General features: G+C 42.2%; 1 protein-coding gene across 1 annotated transcript in view; it reads right to left on the bottom strand.

The window, feature by feature from the left end:
- Nucleotides 1-207: 207 nt before the first annotated feature.
- Nucleotides 208-26,702, bottom strand: part of atg14 (autophagy related 14) — a 36,490-nt gene continuing 9,995 nt past the window's right edge. The window contains exons 4-10 of the mRNA XM_055640461.1: nucleotides 24,839-24,920; nucleotides 23,463-23,700; nucleotides 21,765-21,994; nucleotides 18,975-19,092; nucleotides 14,727-14,817; nucleotides 12,936-13,021; nucleotides 208-1,548 (exon numbers count right to left, since the gene is read on the bottom strand). Of these exons, the coding sequence (XP_055496436.1) occupies nucleotides 1,239-1,548; nucleotides 12,936-13,021; nucleotides 14,727-14,817; nucleotides 18,975-19,092; nucleotides 21,765-21,994; nucleotides 23,463-23,700; nucleotides 24,839-24,920 (1,155 nt within the window). The 3' untranslated portion in view covers nucleotides 208-1,238. The remainder of the gene's footprint in view (nucleotides 1,549-12,935; nucleotides 13,022-14,726; nucleotides 14,818-18,974; nucleotides 19,093-21,764; nucleotides 21,995-23,462; nucleotides 23,701-24,838; nucleotides 24,921-26,702) is intronic.

Raw genomic sequence — 26,702 nt, forward strand, 5'->3', positions numbered from 1 at the left:
AATAAATAAACAAATAAATAACTAAATAAACAAGCAATGAAGGGTAATTGAAACACAAGGCAGACAAGAATGTGAGCAACAGGAGTAGACTGTCCTGCCCCTTGCATTTACTGCAGTGGGAAAGGTCATGGATGAACAAATCAGGTGAAACACAATAAATGTAATTCAACATGGAAGTCTGAAGTAATAAGAAGAATAAAACACCAATTAAACTGTACAGTTTTAATGTGGGTACAGCAACAATAGGAAATAGATATTTATATAGACAGATTTTAGAAATGTCAGGATAAGCCATTCAAATACTCATAGGATCCTTTGGTTCAGGGTCATAAAGAATAGAAAATGTTAAATCTTTATCAATTGTTGTTTAGGCCCAACCAGGAATCTTGTTTTAGGAAGCAGGCAAGATTTGGAGACCATGTTGATATGATTTATCATTGAGGAAGAGACGGCATTGATGCATGATTCTGTAGAAATGCGTTTTGCTGAGAGAATTTAATCATTCAAAATCTTGGTGTTTTTCTTTTTAATTGGAAGAAACTATTCTAGAGGCAGATTACCAGATGGATCATTTTGAAAATAACAAGGCATTAGGAGGAGAAAAGAGTTGCCGTCGTCTGGATGGAACAGGCCGAGAGTGAAAGAATCTGAATCCGTACTCTCAAAGATGGATACATCGCCATTTGTTCCAACATGGATTCCTTGAGTTTGAAGAGTCCCAACCCAAAATGTTACGTATCCGCGTCCTCCAGAGACGCTGCCTGACCCATAGGTACTCCAGCTCTGTTTTTTGTAAATCATCATCTGCCGTTCCTTGTGCCTTGAGCTTGACGACTTGTATGGAGGTTTGAAGTTGCATCATCGTTAATTTTACAAATATCACTTTGGAATACTGCAAATACTCCTACAACTGACATTCACCAGTGCGGATTACTGGAAATGTTGGTCTGACTGAAAAGTCACAGTGGTAAACAAAGTTGGCATTTGAACCACATTTGATGAGATCATGACTGAGTACTCTGCACAAAAAAGTGCTCCCGATACTTCCTTTGTTCATTTATGACACATACATTTGTTCAATGAAATTGTTCCATTACACGAAAACTGAACTTGACCAGCTGTAATCTGCCACTATGCTTCTGATCAGTATTAACGTGTTTAGTTTTGTGTATTTTGTAGGCACATTGTTCAAGTGTTTTTCCTTTAATCAGAGGTTTGACTCGCAGAGCAGCAGATAATCAACGCTGTCCATAGTATTGCTTCCACCATGACGTTACAGATGCTGCCGCAGAGGATATCATGCCACCACTACTGTTACTACTGCTGATCGGTTGAGATACTTGCATGGCTTGGCTTTGCAGCACTTCAACTGGTTGAGAGGGGATATCATAAAATTTAGGACTAGGTACAGTCTCCCAATCTGTTCCCAAATCAGTTTCTTCATCAGTTATATATTCATCACCACTTTCATCTGTCTGAGCAGCAATGCTTGGATCCACCAATTCCATTGAATCTTCAAGATCAGCACTAATTTCAAAAGGACCAGATCTAAATTTAAAACAAATATTACTTTATCCACAGGCAAAATGGAAAACGATTTTTTTTCAAATATTGATTATGTGGTCTAAGAATTTTGGTTTATTCATGGGATGTGGGCGCCTTAAGCAATCTAACCTTGCTGGCTATGCTTTATCTTGAGAAAGTGGTGGTAAGCATCTGCCTTGAGTTACGACAGTCTGCTTGTGATCTTACTTCTACAGTGCTGTCAAGATGGAGCTTCCAGATACTGACTTGGCAATGGTGAATGGAATATTTTCCCGAAGGAAGTGTGGTGTATGCTTTAAGGAGAGCTTAAAAGGTTGTAGTATTTCCAATCACTTACTGTCCTTGATCTATTAGGGAATGGGTTTAAAGAAATGCTGCTGTGAATCTTGCTGTCTGTTGGTGGTTTTGCAAGTATGTTCAGAGATGCATTCGTCCAAACAAATGGACAACATTACCTGACTTAGGTTGTAAAAAGGTTATACAATTCTACCTCAGTGAACAGCATTCCATAACCTTTGTCCTACCTTGGGTATTACAAAGCTCTTAAGATGTCAGTTAAGTCAATCACCAACAAATACCCACGCTCTGACTTGTTCTTCTAATGGATATGAATGTATGGCTGAGGAGTTGGTGTACGGGGCAGATTCGGATTTCTGAATCATTGGGATCGCTTCCGGGGCAGGGGTGATCTGTATAAAAGGGACGGGTTGAACCTAAACTGGAGGGGGACCAACATCCTAGCAGGAAGGTTTGCTAAGGCTACACAGAAGGGTTTTAACTAGATTGGCAAGGGGGTGGCATCTCGTGCAGCACAGAGGCACAGGAAGAGGCAAGAAGTTGGTATGGAGTGTGGTCTGGGAAAGGTTATTGGACAGAATAGGCAAAAAGCCAGAGAGCGAGGAAGGACTGCTTTGGGGCCACCTCCTGCACCCACACACAACTGACTGACTTCATCCACTTCGCCACCAACTTCCATCCGGCACTCAAATACACCTGGACCATTTCCGATACTTCCCTACCATTCCTTGATCTCACTATCTCCATCGCAGGGGATAGACTTCTGACCGACAAACACTACAAACCCACTGACTCACATGGCTATCTGGACTACACGTCTTCCCACCCTGCCCCCTGTAAGGACTCCATCCCCTATTCCCAATTCCTCCGTCTACGCCGCATCTGCTCCCAGGATGAGACGTTCCACACCAGGGCATCGGAAATGTCCTCGCTCTTCAGGGAACGGGGATTCCCCTCCTCCACCATAGATGAGGCTCGCACCAGGGTCTCTTCCATACCCCGCAACACTGCTCTCTCTCCCCATCCCCGCACTCGCAACAAGGGCAGCGTCCCCCTAGTCCTCACCTTTCACCCCACCAGCCGGCAAATACAAATCATCCTCCGCCATTTTCGCCACCTCCAACGTGACCCCACCACTCGCCACATCTTCCCATCTCCCCCATGTCTGCCTTCCGCAAAGACTGCTCCCTCCGCAACTCCCTTGTCAATTCTTCCCTTCCCTCCTGTACCACCCCTTCCCCGGGCACTTTCCGTTGCAACCGCAAGAAATGCAACACCTGTCCCTTTACCTCCCCCCTCGACTCCATTCAAGGACCCAAGCAGTCATTCCAGGTGCGACAAAGGTTCACCTGTATCTCCTCCAACCTCATCTACTGCATCCGCTGATCTAGATGCCAGCTGATATACATCGGTGAGACTAAGCAGAGGTTGGGCGATCGTTTCGCCGAACACCTCCGCTCAGTCCGCAAGAACCTACCTGAACTCCCGGTGGTTCAGCATTTCAACTCCCCCTCCCATTCCCAATCCGATCTCTCTGTCCTGGGTCTCCTCCATTGCTAGAGTGAGCAACACCGGAAATTGGAGGAACAGCACCTCATATTTCGCCTGGGTAGCCTGCGGCCGGCGGGCATGAACATTGAATTCTTCCAATTTTGCTAGCCCTTGCTGTCTCCTCCCCTTCCTTAACCCTCGAGCTGTCTCCTCCCATCCCCCCGCCCTCGGGCTCCTCCTCCTCCCCTTTTTCATTCTTTCTCCCCCCCCCCCACCCCCTATCAGTCTGAAGAAGGGTTTTGGCCTGAAACGTCACCTATTTCCTTCGCTCCAAAGATGCTGCTGCACCCGCTGAGTTTCTCCAGCATTTTTGTTTACCAGCGAGGAAGGATGGTTGGTTTGAACTGCACGTATTTTAATGCAAGGGGCTTGACGGGCTAGGCAGATGAGCTTAGGGCGTGGATAGGTACGAGCGACTGGGATGTTGCAGCCATGACTGAAACCTGTTTAAGGGAGGGGCAGGGCTGGCAGCTCAATATTACAGGTTACAGGAGCTTCAGGAGAGACAGGGGTGAGGAGAAAAGAGGAAGGGGAGTTGCATTGTTGGTTGAGGAGGATGTCACGGCTGTGTTCAGAGGTGACATTACGGACGGTTCTCTAATGAGGCTATATGGGTGGAGCTGAGGAACAAGAATTATCACCTTGTTGGGATTGTACTACAGACCCCCAAATAGTCAACGGAAATTAAAATGCAAATGTGCCGGGAGATTGCAGACAGCTGCAGGTCAAATAAAGTTGTTGTGGGAGGGGATTTCAACTTTCCCAATATAGACAGGGAAAATCTTAGTGTGAAGGGTTTAGATGGGGTGCAATTCCTCAAAAGTATTCAGGAGAGTTTTTTTTAAAAAAACAGTATGTGGAGGCCCCCACATGTGAAAGGGCAACGCTGGATCTAGTATTGGGAAATTGGGACGGGCAAGTTAATGAAGTGTGTGTGGAGGAGCCGTTTGGGACAAGTGACCAGTTCGATTAGTTTTAAGATAGTTATAGATCGGGACGGAGAGGGTCCACGTGTTAAAATACTCAACTGGGGCAAGGCCAATTTTGAGGGTATGAGAGAAGGTCACGCTCAAGTTGACTGGAGCAGGTTATTTGAGGGGAAAAGAACATTGGCCAAGTGGGATGTTTTTAAAAGTGTACTGAAGAGAGCTCAGGATGTGTATGTCCCAGTTAGAGCAAAGCAGGCAAACATATACGGAAGCTTGGCAGATGAGGGAAATTGAGATGTTAGTCAAAAACAAGAAGGATGCATGGGACAGGTATAGGCAGCTGGGATCAAGTGCATCCCTGGAGGAGTTTCGGGAACTAAGGAGCAAACTGAAAGAGATCAGAATGGCAAAAAAAGGACCAGGAGATAGCTCTGACAGGTAGCATCAAAGACAATCCCAAAAGATTTTATGAATACATACAGTGGCTTGCAAAAGTATTCATACCCCTTGAACTTTTCCACATTTTGTCACATTGCAACCACAAACGTAAATGTATTTTATTGGGATTTTATGTGATAGACCAACACAAAGTGGTGCATAATTGTGAAGTGGAAGGAAATTGATACATTGTTTTCAATTTTTTTTTACAAATAAAAAACTAAAAAGTGGCGTGCAAAAGTATTCAGCCCCCTTGAGTCAATACTTTGTAGAACCACCTTTTGCTGCAATTACAGCTGCAAGTCTTTTGTGGTATGTCTCTACCAGCTTTGCACATCTAGAGACTGAAATTTTTGCCTATTCTTCTTTGCAAAATAGCTCAAGCTCAGTCAGATTGGATGGAGAGCGTCTGTGAACAGCGATTTTCAAGTCTTGCCAGAGATTCTCAATTGGATTTAGGTCTGGACTTTGACTGGGCAATTCTAACACATGAATATGCTTTGATCCAAACCATTCCATTGTAGCTCTGGCTGTATGTTTAGGATTGTTGTCCTGCTGGAAGGTGAACCTCTGCCCCAGTCTCAAGTCTTTTGCAGACTCTAACAGGTTTTCTTCCAAGATTGCCCTGTATTTGGCTCCATCCATCTTCCCATCAACTCTGACCAGCTTCCCTGTCCCTGCTGAAGAAAAGCATCCCCACAGCATGATGCTGCCACTACCATGTTTCACAGTGGGGATGGTGTGTTCAGGGTGATGTGCAGTGTTAGTTTTCCGCCACATAGCGTTTTGCATTTAGGCCAAAAACTTCAATTTTTATCTCATCTGACCAGAGCACCTAACTCCACATGTTTGCTGTGTCCCCCACATGGCTTTTTTTCAACAATGGCTTTCTTCTTGCCACTCTTCCATAAAGGTCCGATTTGTGGAGTGCACGACTAATAGTTGTCCTGTGGACAGATTCTCCCACCTGAGCTGTGGATCTCTGCAGCTCCTCCAGAGTTACCATGAGCCTCTTGGCTGCTTCTCTGATCAATGCTCTCCTTGCCCGGCCTGTCAGTTAAGGTGGACGGCCATGTCTTGGTAGGTTTGCAGTTGTGCCATACTCTTTCCATATTCGGATGATGGATTGAACAGTGGTCTGTGAGATGTTCAAAGCTTGGGATATTTTTTTATAACCTAACCCTGCTTTAAACTTCTCCACAACTTTATCCCTGACCTGTCTGATGTGTTCCTTGGGCTTCATGATGCTGTTTGTTCACTAATGTTCTCTAACAAACCTTTGAGGCCTTCACAGAACAGCTGTATTTATACTGAGATTAGATTACACGCAAGTGGACTCTATTTACTAATTAGGTGACTTCTGAAGGCAATTGGTTGCACTGGATTTTATTTAGGGGTATCAGAGTAAAGGCGGCTGAATACTTTTGCACGCCACACTTTTCAGTTTTTTATTTGTAAAAAAATTTGAAAACCATGTATCATTTTCCTTCCACTTCACAATTATGCGCCACTTTGTGTTGGTCTATCACATAAAATCCCAATAAAATACATTTACGTTTGTGGTTGTAACGTGACAAAATGTGGAAAAGTTCAAGGGGGTACTTTTGCAAGTAAATGGTCAATAGAGAGAGTGGGACCACCCAGGAATCAAAACGGTTACTTCTGTGTGGAGCCACAGGAGATGGGCAAGGTGCTCAATGAGTATTTCTCCTCTATTTTACCGAGGAGAAAGACAGTAGAACGGAGGAAATTGGAGCAGTCACTGGAAGTGTCTTGAGAGCAGTCACGGGTTACCGTCGAGGAAGTACTGAAGGTAGTCGTGTTTGAAGGTGGACAAATCTCTGTGGCCTGATCAGATATATCCGAGGGAATATTGCGGGGAAACTGGAGAGGAAATTGCAGGAGCCATGGTTGAAATTTATGAGTCGTCCTTAAAAACAAGAGAGGTGCCAGAGGATTGGAGGGTGGCAAATGTTGTGCCTCTTTTCAAGAAGGGCTGCAGAGAAAATGCTTGGAAACTTTAGGCCGGTGAGCTTAACATCTGTAGTTGGTAAGTTACTGGTGAGTATTCTGAGGGTTAGGATATACATGCATTTGGATGGGCCAGGGTTGATTAGGGACAGTCAGCATGGTTTTGTACGTGGGAGGTTGGGTCTCACAAATCTGATTTTGTTGAAGACGTGAGCAAAAAGGTTGATGAAGGCAGAGCTGCCGATGATGTGTACATGGTTTGACAAGGTGCCGCATGGTAGGCTGCTCTGGAAGGTTAGATGTCATGGGATCTAAGGAGAGATAGCTGAATGGAGAGCAAATTGGCTCCATGGAAGGAAGCAGAGGGTGATGGTGGAAGGTTGCTTCTCAGAATGGAGGCCTGTGACTAGTGACACGGGGTTCAGTGCTGGACCCGTTACTGTTTGTCATCTACATCAATGATTTGGATGAGAACATACAGGGCAAGATAGTGAAGATGGTTGTGAACGATTGCAGCAGGATCTGGATCAATTGGCCAGGTGGGCGGAGGAATGGTTGATACAATTTAATACAGAGAAGTGTAAGGTGTTGCATTTTGGGACGTCGAACAAAGGCAGGACCTGCACAGAAAATTGTAGTGTTGGTTAGTGTTGTAGAGCAGAGGGATCTAGGAGTACAAGTGCATGGTTCCTTGAATGTCGAGTCGCAGTAAATAAGGTGGTCAAAAAGGCTTTTGGCACTTTGGCCTTCATCAGTCAGCGTATTGAGTATAGAAGTTGGGAGGTCATGTTGCAGTTGTATAAGACGTTGGTGAGACCGCATTTAAAATATTGTGTTCAGTTCTGGGCACCATGTCATAGGAAAGATATTGTCAAGCTTGAACGGGTTAAGAAAAGATTTACGAGGATGTTGCCAGGACTACAGGGTGTGAGCTGTAGGGTGAAGTTGAGTAGGCTGGGTCTCTATGCAGTCTGAGCGTAGGAGGATGAGGGTAGATCTTAGAGGTATACAAAGTCATGAGAGAAATAGATCGGGTAGATGCGCAGAGTAGGGGAATCGAGGACCAGAGTCCAACCGGCGTGGCCTGAGGACTACGTGCCTCGGTCTCCGTGGAGGAGGCAACCGCTCCAGACTTTCCAAGCCGCTGAGGAATGTTTCACCCGACGCTGGAGTTCTATCTTCACGGCAAGAGGGCCCTGAAAATTATCGGACTGGCTGCACGGCCACAAATGGGCCCCAACCTCGGGTGTTTCACAGAGGAAGCGGACTTAACTTTCTGGTGCCTTTCCCCACAGTGGAAATTTTTGATTCTGCTGTGGGGGGGACGTTTGTGTTGAACTATAATGTGTTGTCCATTTTCTTTATTTTTTTTTTAACCCTTTTCTATGGTTTGTATGGAAACTTATTATCTATTTTATGTAAAGCACTTTGGTGTCAATGCGAGTTGACTTAAAACATGCTATATAAATAAAACTTACTTACTTACTTACAGAGGACATAGGTTCTAGGTGAAGGGAAAAAGATTTAATAGGAATCCGAGGGGTAACTTTTTTTTACACAAAGGGTGGTGGGTGTATGGAACAAGCTGCCAGAGGAGGTAGTTGCGGCTGGGGCTATCCCATTATTTAAGAAACAATTAGACAGGTACACGGATAGGACAGGTTTGGAGGGATATGGACCAAGCGCAGGCAAGTGGGACTAGGGTAGCTGGGACATTGTTGGCCAGTGTGGGCGAGTTCGGCCAAAGGGCCTGTTTCCACACGGTATCACTCTATGACTCTTAAGTATTTATTTAAGTTTCCTGTCATGAAAACCTGGCAGAACATTCCAAAATTGGTTATAACATGAAGAATTGCTGAAGTGTACACAGTGGTAATGTAGAAAGGCCAATCAAACAATCTTGGACAGCAATGTGAAAGTGACAGTATTTTAGATTCATGAGGAAACAGAAGATGATACACCCAATAGGTTTAGTTTTAGAGATTCAGCATAGAAACAGGGTATTCTGCCCACTTAGCCCACATAAACAATCAATCACTCATTCACATTAGTTTGGTTATCCCACTTTTTCATCCATTCCCGACACATTAGGATTTACCAACAAACCAGCACATCTTTGCGACTTGGGAAGAATCCAAAGTACCCGGCGGAAACCTACATGATCACAGGGAGAACATACAAACTCCACACAGACAGCACCCGAGGCCAGGATCGAACCTGGTTTTCTGGCACCAGCTCTAGAACTTTGCCACCTGAAACAGTACAGCACCCTCTCCGTACTGCATTGGAATTGAGCTTGATCTCAAGTGGGAGCTACAACATTCAGATTCAGAGTCATGACAAGCACAAATGCATTGTTGGGTTATCAATTGTGGGGGATTCAACAATGATGGCATAACTAAATGTCAAGGAGTTTGTGTCAGATTATTCCTCATTGATTATTATTGACCATCACTTGTGTGACACACTTGATGTTTAACCGTGTTAAGCCTTCATTTTTCCCATGTCTTTCTGCGTCAAGGCAGACTGTTTCACCGTGCGGAACTGTGAATAGAACAGTTCACAGCTCAATCATCAGTAAACATTCTGGCCTCCTGCATGGTGGGAAGGCCATTTAGAAGACTGACAGAGGTAGTTAGGGTGATGGTATCAAACTGAGGTGCAGCTGTAGTTAGGGCTGAGATTGCCGGTTTCTAACAACTACCCTATGTTCAGTAGGCTTGCAGCCAGTGCAGAGCTTTAGCGATTGATGTTAACTGCAATTTCATTGATTTTCCTGAATGTCACATTTACTCAAATGCAAACTTGACATCAAAACAATTCAAAAAACAAATTGAACTCAGCTCCTTGGTCCATATTTGGATCAAGTGGTCAAGCCCAAACTCAAACTTAAAAGGCGACGTGTTGGCTGTTAGTAAGCGAGATCCCTCTCAGAATACATCAATGATATGTTCCTGCAATTGTCCTGAAATCATGAAATTACCACATTTGCGCTGTTTTTCAGGAACTGGAAATACCTGGGGAAATAGTCCTAATTTCCAAAAGCTGTACTGCAAGAACATACCTAGAGCCAAACTTAAGACAACTCTTCAGCCGTACAATTTACGTGTTGTTAGCTACCCCCTTTGATCAGAGTTGCTTGTAATCATGCAGGACAAACCAAAATAAGCATGTTTTTTTCTTCTATGATGGTGATGACCGCAAGAAGGGGCCAAGATGATTCATCCACTCGACACTTGCGGACTCATTGAATTGGAAATGATCTCCCAACATGTGTAATGAATTAGGCCACACGTTTCTGCCTCAAATACACCTTTTAACATTGTTCACTGTACGATCATTGAATTCTCCAACTTCAAATAATACCCCCACCTCTCCCGTGCCTGCCACCCCAATGTGCATCCTTTTCTCCCACCATCTCACACCCCTCAATATGCCTGCTCCTTTTCCCTCCTTTGTACACTCAGTTCCCCATTTCCCTTCTCCCCCCTCTTTGCCCTCCCACCTGCCCCCCCCCCCCCCGATTCCACCCTCCAGTTTTCATTTCACGCCTTCGCTCACCTGAAACCTTTTCATCTCCTTTTCACCCTCACCCTTTGTCACTCCACCTATCTGTCAATCAACCCTTGTGAAGGGCAGTATTGATTAGCAGAAAGGTGGAGTAAAAGACAAAGATTGGAGGTGAAAATGAGAGAAAAAGGTTTTGGATAAGGAGAGGAGCCTTTAACTTGTAGAAAGGGTGGAATGAAGAGATTAAAGTGAACTGGTTCTTTTTAAACACAAACCATTGCAAAAAAATTTGACACCAACCATTCACCATGATTTGTCCCGCCACCATCTATTTTCTAACTTTCAGCCCTCTAATACCATTAGTCTGAAGAAAGGTCCCAATCTGAAAAGTCCATTTCCCTTCCCAGATGCTGCCTGACCACTGAGTTCCTTCAGCACTTTGCGTGTGGCTCATGCTTCCAGCCTCTGGATTTCCTTGTGGTTTCAGCTCAGCTTTGTCTTTGTTGCCTCCAGACTTAACTACAAGAAACTACTCTTGACATCTATTCGTATTTGAAAACTCGATCAGTCAAACCTCCATGGCTCATATTCTAAGCGTCATAACTTGCCGTTCAGCTTTTATTCCTATGCCAACTGACCTAGACTGACAACTGATTAGGCATGCGGTCAATTTAAAAATTCTCATTCTCTTTTGAATTGCTTTAGTTTCATTGTCCCTCTTAGCCTCTCAACTGACAGGCATCCATGGCCATGATATTCTGGCTTCTTGATCTTCCCCAAATTTATTCACGGCACCAGTCAAGTTGATGCCATTAATTACAAAGATCCTCTGTAACCCTTTCTTTACAACCAGTTTTCTACCTTATGGCATTCCTTAAAGTCTACCTCATTGGGTAAAGCCTCGTCATGCATTGTGGATAACTTCACATTTTCCACATCATTCCACAAATGCAAATTGTCTTGTAAATTTTGAGCTCTCCTCACAGCTCACAATCCCATCTAGTTTGTTGTCAATGGCAAACTAAAAACATAACAATCCATTCCCTTAGCCACATCATTGACATTGAATAAATGAGGCCAAACTATGAATTCCTGTAGTTCATCACTTGTCATTACCTTCCATCCTGAAAATAACCCATATTCCCACCGTTTTGACCCGTCAATCAATTTTCAACCCATGCCAGAATATTACCTCCAAACCTACGTGCTTCAATTTTGCACACTAATCTCTTCCATGTGACTTTATCAAAAGCACTTCTGAACATTTAAAAACATCACATCCACTAGTCCTTCCATATTAATTCTACCAGTTATATCTCCAAAAACGTTAGGCTTGTCAAATACGGTTTCCCATTTAAAAATCCATGCTAACTCTGTCTAATTCTGTCAATATTTTTTAATACATAACATATCTTACGAGTTCGCTGACTGGTGCTTTTCCCTACCACTGAAGTTAGGCCAACCAGTCTACAGTTACCAGTTTGTTCTCTCCATATTTTAAATAACGAGATTACATTTAACACTCTCTAATCTGCAGGAATCATTAAATGATCTAAGGTACCTTCAAAGACATTAACCAATGCATCTCCAGGACACCAATGCATTGAGACAAGGTCCCAGGCCAACCACTTGTAACTGCTTCACTTATGACCAACATTCCACAAAGTGAGAAGGAAGAAAGTTTGCTAACAATTCCACGATGTTCAGTTTTATTTGCAAATCCTCAGCAAATTAAGAGGTCTGTGCATGTACACTGCAAACCTTGATAACATTCAGCCATAGGTTTAAATTGCAAGTAATAATACCTGTAATATGCAGGTGTCAAGGAATGACCATCTCAAACAGGTAAGGTCGAACCACTTTACAATGCTCTAGGGATCTGAACATCACTGAACCTTCCATCGTCAACTGGATTAGCCACACATACTCAGCAAGTCAGGAACTGAGCCTCCTAGAGTGCGTCTCTCATCTCCTCTCACATGAAGGTTTGACACCAACAAGTCACAAGGATGGTGAAATACTCTTCACTTTCTAGGATCAACATTCATAGAAACATAGAAAATAGGTGCAGGAGTAGGCCATTCGGCCCTTCGAGCCTGCACCGCCATTCAATATGATCATGGCTGATCATCCAACTCAGTATCCTGTACCTGCCTTCTCTCCATACCCCCTGATCCTTTTAGCCACAAGGGCCACATTTAACTTCCTCTTAAATATAGCCAATGAACTGGCCTCAACTGCCTTCTGTGGCAGAGAATTCCACAGATTCACACAGAATTCCACAACATTCGTACGACACCCCAAAGTTGAAGAAAAAAAAGCAGCCTGCTACACTAGCACCCTATCTAAAGCCCAGAGCATTAATTCTCTCTACCACCAAGTGCACATCATTTACAAAATGTACTGCAGATACACACCTTACCAAGTAGGGTGCAGCATGCCCATGGGATGAATACCAATTATCGTAAGGCATGCATGCAGCTTAGTAAAGTTTAGTAAACAAATAAAAAATATTCACATTGGCTAATCTGGAACAGGCTAGGCAGGTAAATGCAGCATCCAATTTTTAATATGAAAATGATCAAATTTGCCTGCATGTTTACATACTGTACTTTGAGTTTGCAGAAGTAAATTCATCATAACTAAAAACGTAATCTTCAGCTAAATTACATTCAATTAAATGATTCAACATACCTGCCCAGGCTTTTATTTTCTGGACTGACCAAGTGCATCATGTTCCGGAGTGTGTGCAATGGATGTAATAACTCTGGATTTACATGCTGTGAGATCACAAATGTCGCAAATTATTAGCAATGTTACATAATAAAAAATAATTGAATTAAAAATTCTAACTACTATGTTACCACAGTAAAACTGACAATCCAGCACATTTGGGACTTTAGTGTTGCCAGACCAGCAAATTTCCAGTGCCATGTTATTTCTGTTAATACCCCCAAAAGACTTGCAATTTCCTTAAATGTTAGGCACCATTATATTAAAAGTTTCCATTGATTAAAGTAAATTTAATGGGAACCAGGACACCAGTGAGTGGAACAGGAGCACAGCAAATATTATTTCATGTGCCAAATGACAAACCATTGGAATTTCATTATAGTCAAATTGAAGATTATTGGAGTTTTATTATACATACTTTAATTAACAATCTATTTATTGTTGGATTTCTTCCATCTTATTAGAATCAGAGAACAGAAAGGCCCTTGAGCTCAGTTTGTCCATGACGACCAAGTTGCCTAACTAAGCTAGTACTATTCGCCTTTACCGGCCCATATCCCTCCAAACCTTCCCTATCCATGCACAATTCCAAGGGTCCTTCAATGTCCCAGTTGCATCTGCCTCTCACCTTTTTAGGCAGCTTGTTCCACCTTGTGTGACAAAGTTGACTCTCAGGACCCTTTTATATCTTTTCTCTCTCACCTTAAACTTATGCCCTCTAAGTTTTAGACTCTATTACCCTGGAGGAAAAAACTATGGCACTTGTGATTATATACACACTTCTATAAAATCACCCTCAATCTGCTCTCTAGTCCTAGCCAATCCAGCCTCCCCTCATAACTCAAAAACTCCAGGCATAGCAACAACCTCAAGTCTGAAGAAGGGTTTTGGCCTGAAACGTTGCCTATTTCCTTCGCTCCATAGATGCTGCCGCACCCGCTGAGTTTCTCTAGCAATTTTGTCTACCTTCGATTTTCCAGCATCTGCAGTTCCTTCTTGAGCAACCTCAAATCTCCTCTGTATCTTTTCCAGTTTAATGATATACTTCCTGTAACAGCATGACCAAACTTGACACAGCATTCCAAATCTGGCCTTACTAACATTTTGTACAGCAGTAACACAAGGTCTCACCTTCTCTACTCAAAACACTGACTGAAGAAGACAAGTGTGCTAAACACCTCCCTCACCATCCTGTCATCATTTCAAGGAAATATGTCCCAGCACCCCTGGGTTCTGCAACACTCCCCAGGGCCCTATCAGTTATTGTACAAATCCTTCCCAAGTTAGTCTTACCAAAATCCAACATCTCGCATTTATCCGAATTAAACTCAATTGCCATTCCTTTGTCCATTAGCCCAGTTGATCAAGACTACATTGTAATCAGAGATAACTTTATTCGCTGTTCACTATATTTTAATGTCATCTACAGATTTACTAACCATTTGCTACCTATATTCATAGCCAAATTATTAGCATGAATAACTAACAAAGGACCCAGTACCAATGTTTAAGAAGGAACTGCAGATGCTGGAGAATCGAAGGTACACAAAAAAGCTGGAGAAACTCAGCGGGTGCAGCAGCAAAGGGCCCAGTACCAATACCTTGTTAAAGGTCTCACTGATCCCAACAACAACTCAAATTGAATTAAGATACATAGGAGAATAATTTTCAGTTCAAAGTTAATTAGATATTTTGTACTAAGAAAAAAATCTGTAAATCAAAATGTTTTGCTTTTGATATGAAATGTGATACCTGGGAAAAGCAGAGGTATAGGATGTTTGTGTTTAGCTTATTCACTGCTCGAATGAACTTCTTTCTGTTCATATTCTCTTCACAAAACTCACTGCAAAAATAAAATCTTAGTTATGCAAATATTGAAATCACATTTATATAGAAAAGCTAATCTGGAAGTTGGGATCACATTGACATCTGAATAAAATTCATGTCTAGATTCCCCATGATATCACACTTTGTTTTCCAGCAGCGTGAGGCTGGAAAGGGAATTGGAAATATTGAAGAATATTGACCTGGATTTTTAGTTTGAAAAATTTAGTTAGATTCATACAGCATGGAAACAGGCCTTACGCCCCAACTCGACCAAGATGCTCGACCTCAGCTTTTTCCATTTATACGCATTTGACTATGTCCCCCAAAATAGTTATTTTCCATGTATCCATTTCAGTTGCCAATATTTTCCCAATTTTGATTTAGAGGTGGGGTGGAAGATTGCAACCTTCACGTGGTCTGCCCTGTTTCGACAATCAACCCGGCGTGCACAATCAAATAAGTTCAAATAGAACAAGTTGTCCAACAACTTTAGGCTGTAGGGCCTGTCCCACTGCGGGGATCTAATTTGCGAGTTTAGAAGAGTTTGCGCTCGACTCAAACTCGCAGCATGGTCGACAATTGGTCCCAGGAGGTCTATGCAACTCTCCTTCATACTCGAGAGAAGTTCCCGCATACTCGCAGTTTCAGTTTGGTCGAGGAGTATTTTTTAGCATGCTGGAAAATTGTCGAGTAAAAATTGGTCGGCATGGAAAAAAAAAATCGATATTTTTTTACTCGTAGGTTTAGTAAAAATAGGTTGTAGTAGGTCGGCAAGTTATTTGTAGGCAGTCGAAGGCAGTCGTCTTCACTCTCCACTATTCAGTGTCCAATTTTCCAGAGAATATCGGCAAGTAGTCGAAGCTAGTCTTCATCATAGTCGAAGGAGATCGAAGGAGGTCTTCGACATGGTCGTAGGAGGTCTTCTACATATTTGTAGAAGGTTCTCTACATAGTCGAAGGAAGTGTTCTACTTTTGCAATACAACAAGACCATGACACTCTCCTTGACTCTCCTAAACTCGTAAATTAGGTCCCCACAGTGGGACAGGCCCTTGTACAAGAAGATACGCAAGAAGAAGATTTAGAGTTGTTGTTTCAGACACCCCCCACTGACATCTTCACCATTTTCCCTGTTCCAGTGATACCATCACGCCTCCACTTCTTCTCAACCAACACCCATCCATTCCACTCCACCTCAACCTTCAGTCCTCACGCCACACTAGAAATCCACCAATAATCTTCCATTCCCAACTGCCCACTTGAAGGTAGCAAAGAACAAGTACTCATCATGAGCATTTGCTATCTGGGTAGGGAACTCTATGGCATAAAACAGTGATTGCAAAGTTTTTGCAATGGTGTAGAACATAAACAGAATGGTGTTTGTCTTGGAGGTAACATGGATGTCCTGTGTTCCCATGCACCTGATAGACTTGCCCTTCTTGGTGATAGATTGTGTGCATGTGCAAGTTACCACAGCACAATTTGTAGATTATATATGCCACAGCCACTGTGCATTAGTATGGAGGGAATGACTATTTAGGGTGTCGAATGGGGTACCATTCACGCTCTACTTTATTCTGGGTGTATCTGAACTTCTTGAGAGTTGCCAAGAGTTACACTATCCTGCCAAGTAGATGAGGGAAGTTGCACTACTGATGGAGGGAAGGCTTGGGGTTTAGCTTTATTATTGTCACATGTAACAAGGTACAGTGAAAAGCTTTTGTTTGTGCTCTATGCAATCAAATCAGATAATACTATTGTTATCCCACTTTTTAAGAAAGGCGGGAGAGAGAAAACAGGGAATTATAGACCAGTTAGCCTGACATCGGTGGTGGGGAAGATGCTGGAGTCAATTATAAAAGATGAAATAGCCGCACATTTGGATAGCAGTAACAGGATCGGTCTGAGTCAGCATGGATTTACGAAGCGGAAATCATGCTTGACTAATCTTCTGGAATTTTTTGAGGATGTAACTAGGAAAATGGACAAGGGAGAGTCAGTGGATGTAGTGTACCTGGACTTTCAGAAAGCATTTGATAATGTCCCACATAGGAAATTAGTGGGCAAAATTAGGGCACATGGTATCGGGGGGTAGAGTGCTGACATGGATAGAAAATTAGTTGGCAGACAACAGGAAACAAAGAGTAGGGATTAACGGGTCCCTTTCAGAATGGCAAGCAGTGACTAGTGGGGTACTGCAAGGCTCGGTGCTGGGACCGCAGCTATTTACAATATACATCAATGATTTGGATGATGGGATTCAAAGTAACATTAGTAAATTTACAGATGACACAAAGCTGGGTGGCAGTGTGAACTGTGAGGAGGATGCAATGAGAATGCAGGGTGACTTGGACAGATTGTGGAGTGGGCAGATGCATGGCAGATGAAGTTTAATGTGGATAAATGTGAGGTTATCCACCTTATATCAAAAACAGGAAGGCAGATTATTATCTAAATGACGTCAAGTTGGGAAAAGGAGACGTACAACAGGATCTGGGGGTCCTTGTTCATCAGTCTATGAAAGTAAGCATGCAGGTACAGCAGGCAGTGAAGAAAGCGAATTGGCATGTTGGCCTTTATAACAAGAGTAGTCGAGTATAGGAGCAAAGAGGTCCTTCTGCAGTTGTACAGAGCCCTAGTGAGACCACACCTGGAGTATTATGTGCAGTTTTGGTCCCCTAATTTGAGGAAGGACATTCTTGCTATTGAGGGAGTGCAGCGTAGTTTTACAAGGTTTATACCCGGGATGGCGGGACTGTCATATGCTGAGAGAATGGAGCGGCTGGGCTTGTACACTCTGGAGTTTAGAAGGATGAGAGGGGATCTTATTGGAACATACAAGATTGTTAAAGGTTTGGACACGCTAGAGGCAGGAAACATGTTTCCGACATGCAGCAACTGGTGGTCCATGAATCGCAGACTTCAAGCAGCCATTGCATGCAAAGGATATGCAACAAAATACAAAATAAGACTACTTTCAATTACATGACATTGCCGTGTCCCAAACATCATGGTGCCCTGAGATGGGGGGGGGGGGGGGGGGGGGGGGGGGGGGGGACAACGACACTATGTATAAACACTGCTGTAATTTCTACATGTTGAAACCAAAATGTAGAAAAATGGCCTTTATTAAAATCTGACAACGTGCACTTTAACTACATGTGATTTTTTTTCTATTACAAATCTCAAATTGTGGAGTACAGAGGCAAATAAATAAATGATGGGTCTTGGCCCCAAACATTATGGAGGACACTGTAGATATATCTCAGATGTTCACTAACTGAAAATGAGAAACATTATTTTGGGGAAAAACTGGACCAGGCATCTGGGAAGAGAATGGACAGATGACATTTTAGGTCAGGAATCTTCAAAAATAGAATTCAAAAATCTTTCCATTCCCTCCACAGATTCTACCTGACCTGCTGAGATTCCCCAGCACCATGTTTTGCTCAGGATTCCAGCATTTGCAGTCTTTTGTCTCTCAACATTGCTATTTGTGGATCTTCCAATGCAATCCCATATGTATAACTATAAGATGACATTGCGACTGAGAAAACTAGTTCTGAGAGCAGTTATTTCAGTGTTTTGAAGGATGCTAAAGTTGAATAGAACCACACTCTGTGTTTCTAATGTATATTAGATTGTCATACGTCACAAATAACCCCAGAAAGGAAGGATGACCTACAGAATTTTTCTGGAGGAAATGAACAGACAATATTTTGGCTCGTGACACTTCTTCAGGCCCGAGTGTTTTGCTCAAGATTCCAACAGCTGCAGCTCCTTATGTCAACAGTTTGTACGTTCTCCCCTTGACCTGCGTGGATTTCCTCACACATTCCAAAGACGTACAGGTTTGTGGGTTAATTGGCTTGGTAAATGTAATAATTATCCCTAGTGGGTGTAGGATAAATGTGCTGGGATCGTTGGTTGGCACGGACCCGGTGGGCCAAACGGCCTGTTTCCATGCTTTATCTCTAAACTTAACAACAGAAGCTTTCCCTTCCTTTGACAAAGCAAGTGCATTTAAGTATTTCTTCTTGTTTATTCCTCAATGATCTTCATTCTCAATTTTGACAGTTCAAATGCTATTGAATTAGGCATACTTTTTGGTCGGAAAAAAAAGCATGACATACATGTGCAAAGTTTACCATGGTTATTACTTTATAATACTTACCTGTTGCAAAGTCTTTTGGGAAGATTTACATCAAGAATGTGAGAAAGTATGTTTGCCAGTTGAGTGGCAAAGCATAAAGCCGCACTGATGGTAAATGCCGGGTTACTCTGCTCCATATCTGCATATCAAGAATACAAGGAAAGATATAAAGTAAAATATAGCATTTAATTAACTCCAATGATATCACACACATGTGCAGCATATAATACAGTAAAGCATACCATTGCGCTTCAACATTAGCATTATCAAACAAAATGTAGCACAGGGTCATAGATCAATTAAGACGAACAACCACAAAGAGAAAAAACTCTAAATAGTGGTTTAAAGGATAAAAGGGAGAAGATACACAGAATTTGGGCAGCAGAAGGCACATTCACTAACAATGGAGCAGATTACACGTAAATATACCTCATCATCGGGTGGCACCACGCACGGCAGCTCGCCAGCAGTTTGTTGGTCATTTCGACTTTTGTTTTTTTAGTATGTCTAAATGTATGTGCTAATGTCTCTAGGTATGTTTTTTTACGTGGGGTTGGTGGGGGGGGGGGGGGGGGGGGGGGGGGGGGGGGGGGGGGGGGGGGAACAGTATCCAGTCACATACCTCGGCAAAATGCGACTTTTCTCCTAGTCACATTTTCACCTTCCATCGCGCCCTAACAACTTGGATTGGAGCGGCCCTTTCCTGGAGACGGCCCAGAGCTTCAGCAGCAGGCGTGGCGCGGACTTCCATCGCGGAGCCTTAAGAAAGGCTCCAACCGCCAGTTTAGCCATTGCTGACTTTAACATTGTGAAGCCGTGGGCTTCGATCATCCCGACGAAGAGAGCTTGTACAATTGGGCAGTCCGTAGCGACGACTGCGGAGGGTCAAGGCCCCAAACAAGGGTGAACAAAAAGAGGAAGACTGACAGAACTTTATTGCCTTCCATCACAGTGATCACTGTGGTGGATGTTTATGTGTAGTTCTATCGTTCTTTTTAATTGGGTTGTGTTCTTTTAATTCTATGGCTGCATGGTTACTCAAATATCACCGTACCTTAATTGGTGCATGTGACAATCAATCTGAGACAATCAGACAGTGAATCTGAGACCAGAAGTGAGGAGTATAGATATTTTGGAGAGTGCTTTTTTTTTAAAGATTGCTCATAGATGCACAAATATACCCTGGAAGACCCCAAGCTGTCAGAAATTAAATTCATACATAATTGTTTCCAAAATTGAAAAGCAGAAACATATTCAAGAGTAAAATAAACTAGGCGTGTAATAAGGACAATATTTAACACTCAGTCTGGGTGCACAAGGGATAGCTTTATGTAAAGAAGACAGATGATCATAACAGATTTAAACATGTACTTTTATATTTCCAGGGCAATTCTATGGGGAATACATTTGTAATGCACGCAAATGCAGCGTACACACGCCCAATAACCAAACCCATTCAGGTTGGGCAGTGGATTCTAACAGAATTTGCCATAAGTTGGCTTTAAATCCCCAACTCACATCCACTTGGCCTTCATTGTATGACCTCCTGCATTATTAGCGAGGCCCAATGAAGGCCTGGGGAACAACACCTTGTCTTCCATCTGGCCTCAATATTGAATGCGCCAATTTTAGGTAAATCAGTCTTTCCATTTGCATCAGAATTGGCCACTTCTGCCTCTGGCATTTTGACCCAGTCTCTCTTTTTCTCAGTATCATCTGGCCTGCAGTCCTACAGTTAGCAATACATGAAAGACAAAACACAATGTGCTAGAGAAATTCAGCAGGTCAGGCAGCATCCGGAGAAGGAATGGCCTAACCCAGAGTTCCTCCAGCACTTTGAACTTTGCACAAGACTCTAGCATCGACACTCTCTTGTGTTTCAATTATACAGACAAACCAGCATAATCTGATTCTATCTGCAACATTAACTAATTTGATCTCACCATGTTAGAAATCAAATTAGTTATTCTCCTATTCATTTCCACTCCCTCAACTTCTTTACTCCCTTTCTCAATAAATTGTCAAAAACAAACCTGACTGGCCTGCTGGGTATTGCTGATGTTTTCTGATTTACTTCATATTGACAATATCTGCATTTAACTTTCAAAAGTAGATTTTCTCAACAATTTATTGAAAAATACAGCAAATAGAATGCTTTAAAAAACATCAGGGATTCTAAGTTAAACAGAGGTTCCAAACTGTCACCAAAATGTACCTTCTAAGAGCTGCACTTGCATACTACTGCTCTAAAGCACTATTTCTATTTTGCAGACACAAGGAAGTGCAGATGCTAGTTTACAGAAAAATACAAAGTGCTGGAGTAACTCGGGGGTCAGGCCGCATCTCCGAAAGATATGGGTAAGTGGCATCTTAGGTTGGAAACTTTCGTCAGAATCTACCTGTCACTTGCCTAGCTTTGTCCTGCTCCCATCTCTTTCCAGCTTCCTCCCCCCTACCACAATCAATGTGAAGAAGGGTCCTGACCCAAAACGTCACCTTTCCGTGTCCTCCAGAGACGCTGCCTGACCTGCTGAATTACCCCAGCACTTTATGTATCCTAGTCATGCCCAGTGAGACTGACGGTGAGGACGATGAGCAGTATTATTTTTTTGTTCAATTAGTTTGACGTGCATTTCTCCAACAGAGAAAGAAAATAATAAATTATTATCGAATCACATAGGTCACCTTTTTGGTGAACGCTTATCTGAATCTCTAGAGGATCTCAACAATTTTCACGCCTTGTACCAACAACATAACAAGCAGTAAATCTAGGTAGCACATTCAGAATTAAAACACACTAGAAACCCTCACCTGGCCCTTGTGCAGATTTTTTCTCTTCCACCCAGTTATAATAAGCCGAATAGTCCCCGTTGCTGGGCAGATATATCCAGCGGCCTACAATCCCAATGTTAGTTTCTCCATTGTTATCATCGCAGATCCATCTGCCGGAGAGATAAGTAGTTCTCCTTGCTTCTGCCAGCTCACTTACAGTGCTGGAGGTCATGCCACTGTCAGATTCAAATGGTGCATCGGCTGGATCTCTAACATTACAAATCAAAAGCTCAATTAAATGACACATTTCATGATTTAAAAAAATACTTATATGGTTGGCTGTTCTCGACCATAACAGATTACTTTGAAAACCAAATATGATACTTCAACAAGGTTAAAGATCAAAAGATTTTAGACAAGAAAAAGTAACATTTATACTAACAATGGATATCATTTTCAATTGAAGTTCTTAAATTCTCTGTTTTGGAATCCAAAAATAGCTGTTTGTATGGTAATGGGCCCCAGTGTTCAGGGAGTGGATGTGTAAGTGGGATAACATAGCAAGAACAGGAACAAAGAGGCTTGCGCTGTTCCTCTAACTTAATATATCACTGCCTACATGAACCATCTCATGCTCAATAATGATTTCCAGTACTGTTTTAAGAGACCTGATCATGTGCATTTTTAATCTTTCAAAAGGAAGGGACAAAGAGAGCAGAAGCAGAAGAAATAGACAATAGACAATAGGTGCAGGAGTAGGCCATTCGGCCTTTCAAGCCAGCACCGCCATTCAATGTGATCATGGTTGATTATCCACAATCAGTACCCCGCTCCTGCCTTCTCCCCATATCCCCTGACTCCGCCATCTTCAAGAGCCCTATCTAGCTCTCTCTTGAAAGTATCCAGAGAACCAGTCTCCACCACCCTCCGAGGCAGAGAATTCCACAGACTCACAACTCTGTGTGAAAAAGTGTTTCCTCATCTCTGTTCCAAATGGCTTACCCCTTATTCTTAAACTGTGGCCCCCGGTTCTGGACTCCCCCAACATTGGGAAAATGTGTCCTGCCTCTAACGTCCATAGAAATCATTGGGAGTCATTGTTGTCCAGAAACTGCCTAGATCAACAAAAATACAGTAGGTTCAAATAAAGATCAGACACTGAATATACTGCAGCAGCCAAATTGCCTACTAACATCCATTATCTACAAAAGCTCAAACAGGAGTGTGATGGAATTACTCATTTGAAGACATAACAATCATTACTCAATGGTCAATACCATCTCATGATACTAATCACTGCAGCAATTCACCAAAACTTATCTGATAGCATCACCCAAGTTAGTGATCATCTGCTATTTAAACAAGGACAACAGGCACATGGGAACTTGACCCTTACAGGTTCACCTCCCAAGCTTGCACACCATCCTGCCATACAAAAGTATATTATCATGGTGCAAATAATGGAACTCTTCACTTAATACTGCAGCAGATCAAGATGGTAGCAAACCACCACGTTTTAAAGAACAATTAGAGAATTGCAATCACTGGCAAACCCAGTGGAGCCCACATACTGGGAATGAATGATCAAACTTAAATACCCCAGTTGTGCAAACCATTTTAAAACAATATTTCTGGATCATTTGTCTATATTAATTAAAATCCAGTAACATAACCACGTGCAACAGTCATTTAAAAAATAAATAAATCTTTAAGTATATCCTACTGTGTCCTTATTACCTCATTGCTGTTTTCACTTCTTGCAAGGGGAAAATCACTCGCGTTAACTCCAGGATGTGTGTCCAACGGTTGCGAGCGAGGTGCTCCTGACGATTCATAAATTCTGTGTTTTTTTTCTCAACCAAATCACTCAGTTTATAGATGTGCCTCTGAATCTTGTCCTTTTTCTCATTATGTCGTTGGGCCCGGCGGTGCAACTTTTGATTGTCTTCCTGATTTTTACACACCAATTCTGCATCTGAAGTTAGGCACAAAGTTAAAATCAATAATTCTGAATTTTGTTTTACTTTCAACAACTTGGCAGAGTAATGAAATCTCTGCTAACATGCGCACCGTTAAAAATTACTGTAGTATTCCAAAAACAAGTTTGTGAACTAATAGATAGGTACATTTCACGGAACTGCTCCATTATTCCAAGAGCTTCAAAGTCATGAATCCATATTGTGCCCTTGACATGAAAAAACCCCCAGAAAATGCCGAACATACACAGATCAGACGGAGAAAAGTAGTTTAAACATTCCAGGAGTTAAGGAAGAGATGTGGAAGGAGAGAAAGGAGGAGTGGGGAAGGTGAGAATGGATGGGGTGTGAGACAGAGTGGGGGAAGTGAAATGCACACGGAAGAGTATGACAGGTGACGTGGGGATAGAAGAGCTTTGAGAAACTGAATGATGGGAATATGGTGCCAGCACTGTATAGAGGATGAGAGCCATGTCATCCCCAGAGAGAGAGGTGAGAAGTGTGTGTGGGGGGAGGGGGGGGGAAGGGGAGGGCCAGAAAGAGATGATATGCAAGCTAGAATGAGGTCAGCTAGACTGAAGAAGGTTAAATGATAGTACACACAGCCATAGGTCCAGGAATAAGGAGAAAGGCAAGAGCGTGGCTGGTGGTAGGAGAGGCAGTACATGGGGTAGTGGACTGAAGACCCAAGTGCTCTCCTATTGTGATAAAATTTATCAAAATATTTTATTTTCAACAAACACGCATATTTATCAGAAATAAAACATACAACCTAAATGTCCATTTACCATTTAAAATTTTACTGACTCTCCAAATGATGTCAGTTGTATTCTGTAAAACTTTTTTTTTGTCTGGAATTTGCACAACTAATCAACAAATTTTCTAAAATTTCTTTGAGATAAAATGTTATTTGTTTAACTTAATAACATTTTGTCTCAAATAAATTTTGGAAAATTTGTTAATTAGTTGTGCAAATTCCAGACAAAAAAATAAATCAGTTTTACAGAATATAACTGCCGTCATTAAATACATGAACAATTTTGCTAAATATAAAGAGTAATTTGTTTTGTGCCTTCTGTCTTGGCATATACCTTTGGCATTCTTTGACTTACATCAAACATATCTAGTCTTTTGTACCTTTTTGTACTTGCTCGTTTCCTGAACAAATTGCATCTTTCAACTGTTCAATCCTTATCTGACACGACATAAGCTTCCATTTCTAAAAATAAAAATAGATGTTGAAGATTAAGGAACAATATAGAAAATTTAAAAGCCCATTAAATTCATTGCCCACTTATTTTTTTTTTACAATGCCTACTTAACAAAATCATCAGCTCCGTCATATTGGTCAAAGGAGAAACTATTTTACAAAAGAACAATATAAAATAAAATGAAAATGTATTTTCATGCTGTTGAATGTTAGCAGAGTATAATTTGATAAATTCAATTTAAATGCTGGTGTACTATCCAACTCAATTGCTCAGTTTTCAGTTTGAAAAATGTAGCCAATTTGAATTCTTTTTCTGTTTTTCTTCATGGAGCTGACAGCATTTTTCATGTTAAAAATTGTTGACTGCATCAACATGTAGAAAGCAAACATTTCATTTTTGTTTTATATACACAATGGAAAAGATGTAATTGCTGTATCCATGTAAAGCTGAAGAACATATGGTTTCTAAAGTATGATTCCTTTAGGACTGATGTCACTGATTAAATCAGTAGAAATTCGTAACGATTTTAATCTTGAATGCTACATAGATAGAAATTTGCAGGAAAAGCTTTTCTTGCACAGATGTTCTTCAACAATTCCAATCTTTCTTAACAGAACATGACCTTAAAGGCTGCAATTATTCTCGATCATTGACCACAAGCAGGAGATTTTGCTGGGATTACCCGTCCGATTGAATTTTTACATAATTTTCAGTTTTTTGTCTAATTTCGGTATATCTGGGAGAGGTTCCTTATTTTTTTTTAAGACAATAGACAATAGGTGCAGTAGTAGGCCATTCGGCCCTTCGAGCCAGCACCACCATTCAATGAGATCATGGCTGATCATCCCCAATCTTGCGTGCAGTTTTGGTCTCCAAATCTGAGGAAGGACATTATTGCCATAGAGGGAGTGCAGAGAAGGTTCACCAGACTGATTCCTGGGATGTCAGGACTGTCTTATGAAGAAAGACTGGATAGACTTGGTTTATACTCTCTAGAATTTAGGAGATTGAGAGGGGATCTTATAGAAACTTACAAAATTCTTAAGGGGTGGACAGGCTAGATGCAGGAAGATTGTTCCCGATGTTAGGGAAGTCCAGGACAAGGGGTCACAGCTTAAGGATAAGGGGGAAATCCTTTAAAAACGAGATGAGGAGAACTTTTTTCACACAGAGAGTGGTGAATCTCTGGAACTCTCTGCCACAGAGGGTAGTTGAGGCCAGTTCATTGGCTATATTTAAGAAGGAGTTAGATGTGGCCCTTGTGGCCAAGGGGATCAGAGGGTATGGAGAGAAGGCAGGTACGGGATACTGAGTTGGATGAACAGCCATGATCATATTGAATGGCTGTGCAGGCTCGAAGGGCCGAATGGCCTACTCCCGCACCTAATTTCTATGTTTCTATGTTTCCAATCAGTACCACATTCCTGCCTTCTCCCCATATCCCTGACTCCGCTATTTTTAAGAGCCCTATCTAGCTCTCTCTTGAAAGCATCCAGAGAACCTGCCTCCACCTCTGAGGCAGAGAATTCCAGACTGATCACTCTCTGCGAGAAAAGTGTTTCCTCGTCTATGTTCTAAATGGCTTACTCCTTATTCTTAAACTGTGGCCCCTGGTTCTGGACTCCCCCAACATCGGGAACATGTTTCCTGCCTCTAGCGTGTCCAAACCCTTAACAATCTTATATGTTTCAATGAGATTCCTTCTCATCCTTCTAAATTCCAGAGTGTAGAAGCCCAGCTGCTCTATTCTCTCAGCAGATGACAGTCCCGTCATCCCGGGAGAATTAACC

This window comes from Leucoraja erinacea, chromosome 9 (assembly GCF_028641065.1).
Source record: "Leucoraja erinacea ecotype New England chromosome 9, Leri_hhj_1, whole genome shotgun sequence".
NCBI classification, from domain to species: domain Eukaryota; kingdom Metazoa; phylum Chordata; class Chondrichthyes; order Rajiformes; family Rajidae; genus Leucoraja; species Leucoraja erinaceus.